This window comes from Chanodichthys erythropterus, chromosome 6, assembly GCF_024489055.1.
Source record: "Chanodichthys erythropterus isolate Z2021 chromosome 6, ASM2448905v1, whole genome shotgun sequence".
NCBI lineage: Eukaryota > Metazoa > Chordata > Actinopteri > Cypriniformes > Xenocyprididae > Chanodichthys > Chanodichthys erythropterus.
Window position 1 is genome coordinate 542,796 of NC_090226.1, and position 13,808 is coordinate 556,603.

Below are 13,808 nucleotides of genomic sequence, written 5' to 3' on the forward strand. Positions count from 1 at the left end.
GAAATACAAAGCTTCTGTAGCATTATACACTACCGTTCAAAAGTTTGGGGTCAGTAAGAATTTTTATTTTTATTTTTTTGAAAAGAAATTAAAGAAATGAATACTTTAATTCAGCAAGGATGCATTAAATCAATCAAAAGTGGCAGTAAAGACATTTATAATGTTACAAAAGATTAGATTTCAGATAAACACTGTTCTTTTGAACTTTCTATTCATCAAATAATCCTGAAAAAAAATATTGTACACAAATATTTTGTACAATTGTACACATTAAATGTTTCTTGAGCAGCAGATCATCATATCAGAATGATTTCTGAAGGATCATGTGACACTGAAGACTGGAGTAATGATGCTGAAAATTCAGCTTTGATCACAGGAATAAATTACTTTGTCAAATATATTCAAATAGAAAACAGTTATTTAAATTGTAATAATATTTCGCAATATTAATGTTTTTTACTGTATTTTTAATTAAATAAATGTAGCTTTGGTGAGCAGACGAAACTTCTTTTAAAAACATTAAAAATCTTAATGGTTCCAAACTTTTGGACTGTACTGTGTATTGCTATCAAGCAGTTACTTGCCACATTAATATTGAATATTGAGTTTTGGAGCATTAAATGAATGCTTTGTTACATTCGAATCTATCTGATAAATTTTATCAGAAATATTTTCAGTCTTTTGTCTAAAACGAGGTTATAACTGCAAATTTTGCTAATTTATTAATCTGTTATTTCTCAGAATACTTGGATGAAAAAGAACATTTTTGTATTATAGGCTGTCGATTTATTGCGTTAATTTGGTGTGATTAATTATAGAAATAACGTGACCTCTCCGTCATCTTACACTGATGCGGTTTATTTATGAACATGATGCAGGACGACCTGACGAAGGCTATTTGAACGCTGTTAAAATGCCACTAAAATTCAAGAAATGAGGGCAAAAAATGTCCCTGTATAAGATTTTGTCTCATATTTATATCATATGATAGTTTAGCAATATCACATGAGTAAAAGTGCTGTTTTTTCCGAACATCTGCAACTATGATAATGCTTTTATGCAATAGTTCAATAAACAAGTTAATATTGTTACATTTTAGACACAATATTGTCTGTTTTTGCTCACTTTCACCAATGAAAACTGTCCAAAACAAACCCTCAGCAGAAGGTGCTTCATTACTGAATGAATCTGTGGTTTTTAACGAATGGAGTGAGTCACTGATTCAATGACTCACTGGAAGGTCACATGCGTCATTCCTCAATGATTCAGGCGTTTGAATGAAGACAGTCGCTGCGGCTGAAATCAGAAATACTACAACTGAATTTGAACTTCACGATTGTTAAAGAAGTATGTTCTATATAGTATGAATGTAATCTGGACGTACTACGTCTTTATCATGTGACCTCACAGCATCAGTTGCGTCACTCTCCCGTGGCCTCATGGGATAGTAGAGCGTCCATCATAAGCACACTTCAGAATCTCTGCGAAAGTTGCGGGTCATCTGTTTTTCACATATTATATAGTACGAAAGTATTTGATTTTGGACGCAGCAAGTTGCAAGTGGCGGAAATTTTGTGCATTTAATTTTTCTTACATATTCATTCCACTTCCATTTTAAAAATACATGTTTTTTTCACACAATCTCCCGCAATGCAATGCTATCAAATGTATTAATATATTTAACAGTGACGTGCACTCGGTCAGGACAGATTATATGCAAAATCCTCACATGGATTTCTAACAGAAATATGTAAAGTATCCTCTCTCAATCTAACACCTGCAAACCATCAGATTTAGGCGAAATGTTCAGCAGTTATTAATGCCTCTGCTGAAAGCTCTTTAATTAGTTTTAGGTTTTAGGAATCTGAGACGCTTCCTGCGTGAGGGTTAGAGTTCAGCCTCATTTACCGTGGTATTCGAGCTATCCACGAAGGAAAGACTTCTCACATTCCGAGGCATTTATAGAATCTTCCTACACGTGTGTGCGGCGACTCCATGATGCGGGCGAGCTGCTGTCACCGTGGCAACGGAAGCTCTGAACCCGCGTTGTGTCTTTCTCTCCTCCGCAGGGCGAAGTACCACAAGCTGAAGTACGGGACGGAGCTCAACCAGGGCGACATGAAGCCTCCCAGCTACGACTCAGGTGAACCACACGTTTGTGTTGCGTATGCAAAAGATTTAGTGTAAAAAGAGCCTGATTTTTGCATGTAATTGAATGTAGAATGTGGTCAGACAGGAAGTTGTGCAAATATACTGTGATTGACAAGCATCCTGTGTGTGACCTTTCACCTTTAGATGAGGGCAACGAGAACGAGGCCCTCCCTGAGCCGCCCAACAGTCAGCTGAGCTGGAAACAGGGACGACAGCTGCTGAGACAGTGAGTGATGTCACACTTACACTGAAATCATGTGACGAATGAACTGATACATTAAAAAATACTCATGTAAGATCTCCAGCCTTTTACAGCTATTCAACACACACAAGATATTTTTAATATTTCTGCTGTAATTATGACCAGTGTTGTTATTACTGTTGACTAAAATTATTCAAAATAGAAATAAAGCTGAAATATTCAATGAAAATTAATATTTAAACAACTAAAAAATTTGAAATCTTGCCTAAAATAATGTACTAAAATTTTGTAAAACTGAAATGAAAATAAATGAGCAAAAAAAATAAAAATAAAAATGATAAAAGCACAGCAAAATTACAAAAAAGAAATAAAAATAAATTAAAACGGAATAAAAAAACAAAAATTTACAAAAGCAATAATTACAATAATCAGTAAATACTATAATATTGTATAAATAATATTAAAATTTGAAATTACAAAACTGTTTGTTTTCTATTTTTTTTATTAATAGAAATTGATGCGTTTAATGAATTCATTTTGTGATTCCAGAAATTAATATACGATGAATGCACAGATAAATTCAAAAATAGTTAGTATTATAACTAGTGTAATTTAGTATTAACTAAAACTATTCAAACTATTCAAGTTTTCGTCAATTGAAATAAAGCTGAAATAAAAATAAAAAATGAGAAATTTAAATTGGAAAAAAAAAACTTTAAATAAAGAAATTTTGCTTTAGCAGCTAAGTGAAATAAAATATAAGTTGAAGTACTAAAATGACTAAAACTGAAATTAAAACAAATGAAAGCTAAAAAGAAATATTAATAAAACAATGAAAATAACAAGCACAAAACAAAATTAGTAAAACTGAAATGAAATTAAGCTACATATATATAAAAAAAAACATAAAAATTACAAGCACAAACAAAATTAATCAAACTTAAATTAAAATTAAAACTGAAAATATACAAATGAAAGCTCATTCAAATGATTAATAAATACTATAATAGTAGAAATGAACCGATATATCGGCCAATAATCGGTATCGGCCGAAAAAAGCAACCAATAGTCAGGGCTGATATAACCTGTCAATCAAAAGAGGGTGGGAAAATGCTCTGAATTTGGGCTTTGTGTAAAAAAAAATGCTTAGAAATCAATTTGATGTTCAATATTAGTAGTAATTATATGAATTGATAACATTCAGAAAGTTAAGAAATATTAATTTAGTCAATGTGTATTCATTTTAATTTGAGTAATGTTTGTTTATAATTGATACCAGTTACTCTGAAAAAACTTGATGAAATGGAGAGAATAAAGTTTTATTTGCATTTCTTTAAAAATATAATAACCCCAAAATATCGGTATCGGCAGATATCAGTCTGAACAATTGGATATCGGTATCGGTGGAGAAATTTGGTATATAAATAATAAATCATTGTTTAAGTTTTTCCACTTTTTCTTTTTCAGAAATTGAAATATTAAATTAAGTAATTTTGTGATTCCATAAGTTTCCATTTTCTTCAATAAAAACAATAATTACTGAGAGCAGACAGAAATATGATTTACATCATCTTGATATTATTATATATGTTTTTTAGCATTTTAATTTAATCATATTGAGGTTGTTTTTAAGCAGTGAATAAGTGACAGGCAGAGGTAAAGCGGTCCAGGTCACTCCCACACTGACGCTTGAAGTTCTTCCACACCTCCGCGCTCTTATCTATTTATAAACACGTATATATTGAATTCTGCAGCTCTGACAGCTCATGCTTGTGTAATATTGATTGTTCTCACTGAGAAGATAACTTCTAACTTGACCATTCAGAACGAAAACAGTCAGCGTGACGTAATCCACTGTAATCTGAGACCGAGGTCAACCTGCTGAAGGATAAAAAATAACATTAATAATACAATAAAATTTGATTTCAAATAGAATAAAAATGTATTAGATGCAAAGTTTCGTTAATGTCTGCAACCAAGATGCAACGTTGTTAAAACTTTTAAGTTTGTTGTATAAGACATACTGTATAATTCATGATATATTAGTGCTAACACAGACACAAAACACCCACACGCTGACAAAGCATCATGGGAAAAGCCTTCACAGCCGTGTTTGTGCTCTGCTGACTAATGAGAGTTCGCTGGTTTCATTGATTTCACGAATCGCTGAATTATGTGTGTTTGTCGTGATGTTCTCTGTGTTTGACTGATTCAGACACTGATTCACTTCAGACTGATTCAGTCAAAGAATCAGTTCAGAGTTCATGAATCGTACATTGTTCACACTGTGTGTGTGTGTGTGTGTGACAGTAAGGCTGAATGAATGCAGGATTGTTTGGGCTCGTTCAGTTTCCTGTGCCTGGAGAGAGGCTGGTACAGCAGGAGACGCCACACTGCTCTCGCTCTTTCTCTCTTGTTTTCCTTCTTAAACTGCTGCTAAAGATTTAGTTCAGTCAGACTCTTTCCCTCACGGCGATAAAACACCGGAGAGCAGGACAGCAGTGAGCGAGGTCTGACCGCAGGTAATGTGATCGACACACAGACGCTGGGGTCTGATCTGAACGCGCGTGGAACGATAACAGCATCCCAACAGAGACTGTTTGTCAAGTTATTTGTTTATGCAAAATAGTTTGTATTCGATAATTTCTTGTTTTTATTCCTTTGATTTCAGGTTGAAATGTTCCTGTTTTTTCATGAGCGTCACAGTTTTTCCTGGTCTGATTATGAAAGTGTGTAAATATGAACTGCGGTTTGTGTTTCTCTCAGGTACCTGCAGGAAGTGGGATACACCGACACCATCCTGGATGTGAAGTCCCAGCGGGTCAAAGCGCTGCTCGGACTGGCCGGAGACAGCGGAGAGAGACCCGGAGACAAGCGGCCCGAACCCATGGTGAACGGGACCGAGCCGTCCTCGCTGAAGGACAGCACCAGCACCATGATCGGGTCAGTGGGTTCAGCAGGGTCACAGCGGCCGTCTGAAGCGTTCAGATCTGACCACATGACATCAGTCCATATTAGCTTGATTTATTAATTTATTTTTAAATATTTTTAAAGGTAAATCGGCCTATATTAACTATTTATTTATTAATTAGGTTATATATTTTTAGTTAAATCATTGAAGATAAATCTGCTTATATTAACTTTATTTATTTTTATTTAAATCGCTGAAAATAAATATGCCTATATTAACTTTTTTTTAATTAAATAATTTATGTTTATCTAAGTCTTTGAAAATACGTCAGCCTATATTAACTTTATTTATTATAAGTCATTTATTTATTTTTATTTAAATCAGTGATGGTAAATCGGCCTATATTAACTATTTATTTATTAGTTTATTTATTTTCATTTAAATCATTGAAGATAAATCTGCTTATATTAACTTTATTTTTTTTTTTTTTAAGATAAATTTGCCAATTTTAACTTTTTTTATTAATTAATTTTTTTTTTTTTTATTTAAATCTTTGAAAATACATCGACCTATATTAACTTTTTATTTTTTTTTATTATTTAAATCAGTGAAAATAAATTGGCCTATTTTAACTTTATTTATTTATTTATTTTTATTTAAATCAGTGATTGTAAATCAGCCTATAATTATATTTTGTTTATTTATTTATTTATTTATTTTAAATATTTTAAGATAAATCAGCCTATATTAACTATTTATTTATTAATTAGTTTATATATTTTCATTTAAATCGTTGAAGATAAATCTGCTTATATTAACTTTATTTATTAATTAATTTTTTTTTTTAAAATCACTGAAGATAAATTTGCCAATTTTTTTATGAATTTATTTATTTTTATTTAAATCTTTGAAAATACATCGACCTATATTAACTTTATTTATTATTTTTTAATCAGTGAAAATAAATTGGCCTATTTTAACTTTATTTATTTATTTATTTATTTATTTTTATTTAAATCATTGAAGATAAATCTGCTTATATTAACTTTATTTATTTTTATTTAAATTGCTGAAAATAAATATGCCTATATTAACTTTTTTTAATTAAATAATTATGTTTATCTAAATCTTTGAAATTCTGCTTATATTAACTTTATTTTTTAAGTAACTTATTTATTTTTATTTAAAACAGTGATGTTTTAAATAAAAAAATTTATTATTTATTAGCTTATTTTTATTATTGCACATGAATATTATTGCATCATTTTTTTCAAGTTCTATCCATAAACTCTAATATTGATGATTTTGAGAACAATTATTATAATATCACAATTTCTCCTTCTTTTCTACTGTGTCATCAGTGATATGATGAAAAACATTTATATTCATGGTAAGAAACAGAAATGATGTTCACTGTGTGAAAGGCTAACATGATGAACTGTCTCGAGAACAGAAAAGCCTGCTTTGATTTCCCTCTCATTGATCTCGTTCACTCACATGTCTTTATTTGTCTGGAACACAGTAAACCCGAGATGTCGGACTCGGCGACGGTGCTGGAAGCCTTCAAGTTCATCGAGAAAGCGGCGGCAGAGTTCAGCGATGAAGACGATGATGATGATAGTGAGGGACAAAACAAGACCATCGTCGACCTCGCCACCGTGAGTTGATGTTCACACACATTCAGAGGATGTCACGAAGCGCTGAGAACACGACACACGGAGAGAACATGCAGAAACTGACACTCGCCAGCTGCCGTCAGTCACACGTCCTGCTTCCTGTCCTCCCTCTCTCTCTCTCTCTCTCTCTTTCTCTCGGATAGATGGTGAGAAGGAAGGTGTCTCCGTCTCCCTCCTCTTCCTCAGCAGACATGAGTGATGATTTGGACACAGATGAAGTTCTGAAGGGCTTCGATTTCCTGGCCAATAGCGAGGACATGGAGGGCGCGTCCGAAACGTCTTCCTCTGGAGACAGAACTGACTGGGGTGAGAATAATAAACGGATGCAGAAATATGATTTATAGATTATACTGACAAATAAACAAAGTTTTAATTGACTACAGTTTAATTAAAGAACCGACTGTCTAAATAAACCGCGTCTGCAATTCAACACTTAAAGTGCCCCTATTACGCTTTTTGGGATATTATCTTTCGTGTAGTGTGTAACAGAGCCGTCTGTCAATGTAAAAGCTCTGCAAAGATCAATAACGTGCAGATAAATGGAGTTTTTGTCTCCCAAAATAAAGAATCGATTCTGAACTGCTGAAACGAGTCGTCAGTAATTCAGTCTCACTTCCTGCTGAACCTGAAACTAATTTACATAATGCCGCCTCTGGTCTTCATTGGCTGAGCAGCGTCTCTTTGCCCCGCCCTCAATCACTGTAGTCGTATTTGAGACTGGAAGAGTGATAATGAAGAGTGAATGAATATGATAATGAGCTTTTGGTTTCTGGCCAATCAGAGCAGAGCAGCTCTCAGAGAGGCGGGGTTTAGAGAGACCGAATCTTTGAACGAAGCGTTTCGGACACTGAGAGAGAAGAGCTGATGCATTATGAGAGAATTAAAGTGTTTTTTGACTTTGCATGAATGTAAAACTATTGTAGGAGACTCTAAAATAGAATAATAGGGGCACTTTAAAATGGAAGTTTGTTTCTGTCAGAGAATAAAAATATAATAAAAGTAATTGCGACTTTTTATCTCACAATTCTGTGTATTTTTTTTTTTTTTTAAAAGTGAGAGATAAAACATTGAATTTCTTTGAAAAATTCAGAGCGTTTTGGGGGATTTATCTGTAGATTCAGTGCTGATGTGTTGCAGAATTATTCTGTGCTGTTTTTCCGGCATCATACAGGATCTTCAGAACATTCAGGAACACGAGCTCGTCTTTCTCACACACGACTGGTTTCATTGTAGTCGATTGCAGTGTTTGATTTCAGAACGGCTGCACAGCATTGAATGCACTGGATGTCCCTGTAGATTGTGTTTGATTTACTGTCTCCTTGTGTGTTGCTCCACACACACACACACACACACACACACTCCCTGCCCTCCAGATCCCATCTCTGTTGAGTCTCTGAAGAGAATTGGACTGATTTTTCTACCCAGAATCCCCGTTCACACGTCCATCTCCCCCTGCAGATCGATGGGTTTTTACAGTCTCGTCTGTGGTTTAGATTAAATCGTGCTGAAAACTGCAGCTCAGACTTTCAGACCGTTGCCAAAACTAGTTCATGACTTAAGCACTATTCTGGAAGGGTGGCGTCAGTCACATGATAATAATGCAGGCGTGACGTTGAGGAACAGTGCAAACACCATTATAACGGCCCTTTTTAACTGCTTTTCCCAATTAGACTGTTGATTTCATATTCCTCTCCATCTTATTTGTAACTTGAATGTCATTCGCTTCAGTTGTTTTGGCTGAACAGAAACGGCCCGTTTCACTCTTAGTAGGAAAGGTTCTGTATAAACTCTTGACTCAGTTTTAAAGAACACTTTATGCTAAAACAGTTGGGTGTAAGGAGAAATGTCTTAAATGATTGCATAATGTTTAATGAGTTATTTCTCCTGATGATAAAGTAGCTGTTTACTTCATAAAATTTAATCTAAATAAAAAGTTAATTAAAACAAAATTAATTTATTATTACAACTAACTTCATAAAATAATCAAGCACACTAGCGCCTGCCCACTTTTTCAGTGGCATTGGTATTTTTTCCATTAATCTTTCCCAAAAAAAGTCTTCATTAAAGCGTTATATACCGAACCGACGAACTACGAGGAGAATCTCAACACTACAAACTCTGATCTGAAGCCAAAAAAGGTTTGAAAATCTGACAAAAACACAAGACTGTGAACTACAGATCTCATGAATCACTGTGAACAGAATTAAAAACAATGTGGAAGTATAAAAATACTCATTATATATATAAAAACAATATATTTCATGTTTATTGCAAAATATGCATATATACAGTACAGTCCAAAAGTTTGGGACCACTAAGATTTTTAATGTTTTTAAAAGAAGTTTCGTCTGCTCACCAAAGCTACATTTATTTAATTAAAAATACAGTAAAAACAGTAATATTGTGAAATATTATTACAATTTAAAATAACTGTTTTCTATTTGAATATATTTGACAAAGTAATTTATTCCTGTGATCAAAGCTGAATTTTCAGCATCATTACTCCAGTCTTCAGTGTCACATGATCCTTCAGAAATCATTCTGATATGATGATCTGCTGCTCAAGAAACATTTAATGTGTACAATTGTACAAAATATTTGTGTACAATATTTTTTTTTTTCAGGATTATTTGATGAATAGAAAGTTCAAAAGAACAGTGTTTATCTGAAATCTAATCTTTTGTAACATTATAAATGTATTTAATGCATCCTTGCTGAATAAAAGTATTCATTTCTTTAATTTCTTTTCAAAAAAATAAAAATAAAAATTCTTACTGACCCCAAACTTTTGAACGGTAGTGTATAATGCTACAGAAGCTTTGTATTTCAGATAAATGCTGTTCTTTTCAACTTTCTATTCATCAAGGAATCCTAAAAAAAAAAGTACACAACTGTTTTCAACATTGAAAATAATCATAAATGTTTCTTGAGCAGCAGATCATCATATCAGAATGATTTCTGAAGGATCATGTGACACTGAAGACTGGAGTAATGATGCTGAAAATTCAGCTTTGATCACAGGAATAAATTACATTGTCAAATATATTCAAATAGAAAACAGTTATTTTAAATTGTAATAATATTTCACAATATTACTGTTTTTACTGTATTTTTAATTAAATAAATGTAGCTTTGGTGAGCAGACGAAACTTCTTTTAAAAACATTAAAAATCTTAGTGGTCCCAAACTTTTGGACTGTACTGTATATACAAACATTTATGTATTTTGAGAGCATAGCGAGATTACATCATTGGCAATGCTTCATGGGAGTGGGTGGAGTTAAAGAGATCTTTTGGCGCATTTTGCTAATTTCGTCTCTGATTTGTGGGATTTTCTGAACAGCATCATGGGAAATGTAGTTTTTCCGCATGGTTATTTTAAAACGAAGCAGATTCAACAGAAGCAAATACCATCTGCTGCGCACTATATGAAGCACTGACGGATCCCTGTAAGGTTACATACAGAACCTTGTCTTCGAAGAGGCTGTTTAGTTAAAAACGTAAAACTTTTTACAGAACAATGATATTTGCAGCTTTTACCTGAGACCGCTACGCCGAACTCGAACACTTCTTACTGGCTGTTTAGTGGTCATGTGTTCAAGACACTCAGCAAATAAACACATTTGTGAGCTCGTGAGTTGTGCAGTGTGCACAAGTGGCGCTGTTTCGTTACGCGTTTGGCGCGTTTCCTTGGCCTAAAATCTAATATTGACATTGTGAAACTGCACGATTTGTAAATTATGCGTGGCGGTCCACATATAATATATTTTAATAGACGAGCTGCGGGTCATAATTTGGACACCCCTGGTCTATAGGCTCGTAATGTTTCTTTACCGAGTGACATCGCCATCTACTGGCCTGGAAGCAGAATACAGCGTTTTTAATAATTTTCCCATTCATTTGTGTGAATGGGGATCATTTTGACAACATTGACGTCTGTACGTGAAAAACTGCAAAGGAAAAACTTTTCCGTTTTTAGTACATTGTTGTTTTATAAGTGTATGTTCCTCACGCACCTTCTGTTCTCGCGGCAGTTCAGTGTATTTCTATGGCATCGCTGTGGAAGAGAATTCAGCTGCTGAAGTGGATTTACTTATTGTAGAGCAGAGCTTCCCAAACTTCCGAGTGGTAAGGCCCCCCCAAAAACATAGCAAAAGCTCCACGGCCCCACCCACCACCCCCCCGCCCCGCCCATTATAAACAAATATATAGATCAGTAGTATATATATATATATATATATTTGTATATTAGATATATTTCATAAAGTCTCTGTGCACAAAATTATCATCATTTATTAACCAGTTTGTAAGAAACTACCATAAAATGTAATATTTTTATATTCCTGTGAAAGATGACGTAAACATTCTTTACAAATATATTTAAAGAGTTCATTTGCAAAAACAGATAACTCAGTTTTTATGAATTCTCACAAATCATGTTTTTTATCAATCAAACTGCAGTTGGGTTGTTTTGATTAAGTAATAACTCCAAAAAATACAGGTAACTTACAAAATTAAAAGTATGTAAAAAAAAATTTTAAAAAAATTTAAAGGTTTTAGCAAAAGCAGATAACTCCAACAGTCGTTTTTTGGCAAAAGCAACTCCACATTTCATGTTTCAGAGTTAAACAAAACCAAGTAATTTAAAACGCACTCAAACACACACACATCCACACACTTCTGCATGCATGCGCGCGCGCACACACAAACGCAAAAGGACAAACAAGGGTTCAGCATGTAAAAGTCGTGTAAGGTGTACAAGGACTTGCAGGAGTCGAAATTATAAATCCTCGATCACATTTAGTCAGATTTGACTAAAATACCGGCTTTTTGACAAAACGGAAAATAAGTAATGTATCTCACCTCGCTCTAATGTGAAAAAATAATGTTTTTATATGTTTTATGTTTGTGTAATAAGGAGGGAAGAAATCACATTTCAGAACAATTAGAATATTTTAATTTTTTTAATTATTTTAATATCTTGATTTAGCCTATCCACGGCCCCCCTGCAATACCCATAGTTTGGGAAGCACTGTTGTAGAGTTAACGAAAGTTTCAGTGTTTGAAGCGGATGTCAGAATATCAGTAGACCGGGAAGATTTCAAAACGAGCAGTTCATTCATAAATCCGTAAGATCTTACCTTCATGCTGTGGAAACACAAACCGGAAGAGCGCAGCGCTGAAATATGTGAATTATTTGTTTTAATTTAATACCATGATCAAACACACACTGGTCTGTAGAGCAAGGAACGAATCCTTCCCACGTGACACTAGAGTCGTGGCGTATAACAGTGTCTTCCTCCCTCCTCCGTGTAGAGAAGGAAGAGCAGAGCCCCTCGTCTGAGTCCTGGGACGTGGATGAGGGTCTGATCTCTAAACTCAAGGAACAGTACAAGAAGGAGCGCAAGGGCAAGAAAGGGGTGAAGAGTAAGTCGGACAGGAATTTCCCGCTCGCCGTCTCTTTCTTTCATCACTGCTTCCTCTTCTAGTGGTCAACCGATGTCGGCTTTCAACCACTGATATCTAGAGAACAGGAAGGCCAACAGGCTGTAAATATGGATGAATCTCACAAAATCCTGCCCGGGTCATGCATTTCAGTGAATATATGTATATGTAAGGATGATTTTTTGCATTATTTTCACACCCAGTTTTCATTACTGGTGAGTTTAATACAATATTTATTATTTTACTGTAGAAATTTAATGTAATATTTTTTTATTTCATTGACAATGCATTGAAGGACAACAAATGCTAACATGATGCACAAATACATTGTATTTTTTCACATTAAAAACATGCCTGCATCTTGTAAATCATGATAACAGTGTGCTAGAACATGTTAATAACATTTATATTGACGTATTTGAGTAAAAACTTCAAGCTTTTCAGAGTTTTTCAGACAAGGCTTTGTCAAGCCAACATCACAGTTTGTCATCAGCTAGTTATTACCAGCAATTTCTGAGTTTTGGTTTCAATGTTTTTAGTGCATATGAACTTTTGTGTTATTTTCATGACAATTAAACATATTTAACCCTAAATTCTCATTAGCACATTGCTGATGATTTGATGGTCCTCAAAATAGGCTTAAATTTCTTTATGCAAAATATATATATATATAATTTTTTTTGAGGAAATCTGACCCGAACATGTCTGGACAGGTTTTGTGAGATTCAGTATAAGTTTATCTATTAATTCAAAGATGTTTAAAAATGGAAACCAATTTCCATTTCTAGTCATCGGCCAACAAGTCACAGTGTTATAGGTCAATTATTGGTCGTTTAATTGGCCTGATATATCGGTTTATCACTAATTTCTTCTTAATTTCTTTCTCTCAAAAATCATTAGTTTGACAAACAAAAATCCAGCAGCTCTCTTCAGTACTTCCGTCACTCATCCGTCTTCATGTGTCTGTCCTGTCCTCCACTCCTCCTTTGCCTCTTTTCTCTCTCTCTTTTCATCCGTTAAACCGGCGCAGCTCGGAATAAACGCGTCCAGCACCTGCTCGCTGTTTGTTCTGTTCTCCATCATCTCTTCTTTTAGGATCCAGCTGCATCTCTCACACAACTGCTGTTTCTTTTCTCCTGTTTGTTGTTTCCGAAGCGCTTTACTGCTCACTTCTGTTGCATTTTATGCTGGTGCTCCAAAGGGGGTGTGGTTTGTTAGCTCCGCCCAAGTGGGTGTGTATATAAATCAGGCTCCACCCCTTCTGCTTCCATTGTAAGAAAGGAAAGATTGGACATCAGTCGCTCGCTTACCTCCTCAAATTTTCTTTCACTAATTTTTCTCCACTGCTTCATGTCATTTCATCTGTGCCAAATCCCCGGGATCAGAACACAGTCCACCTTTAAAGTTAATGTTAAAGCAGAAAT

The 13,808-nt window shown here is 34.2% G+C and overlaps 1 protein-coding gene across 2 annotated transcripts in view; it reads left to right on the plus strand.

The window, feature by feature from the left end:
* The window catches only part of strn (striatin, calmodulin binding protein), a 44,113-nt gene that overhangs the window by 20,391 nt on the left and 9,914 nt on the right, over window positions 1–13,808 (plus strand). For both annotated transcript variants that reach the window (XM_067387622.1, XM_067387624.1), the window contains exons 3-8: window positions 2,070–2,143; window positions 2,296–2,377; window positions 5,120–5,296; window positions 6,787–6,922; window positions 7,084–7,246; window positions 12,256–12,366. In XM_067387622.1, coding sequence (XP_067243723.1) covers window positions 2,070–2,143; window positions 2,296–2,377; window positions 5,120–5,296; window positions 6,787–6,922; window positions 7,084–7,246; window positions 12,256–12,366 — 743 coding nt within the window. The remainder of the gene's footprint in view (window positions 1–2,069; window positions 2,144–2,295; window positions 2,378–5,119; window positions 5,297–6,786; window positions 6,923–7,083; window positions 7,247–12,255; window positions 12,367–13,808) is intronic.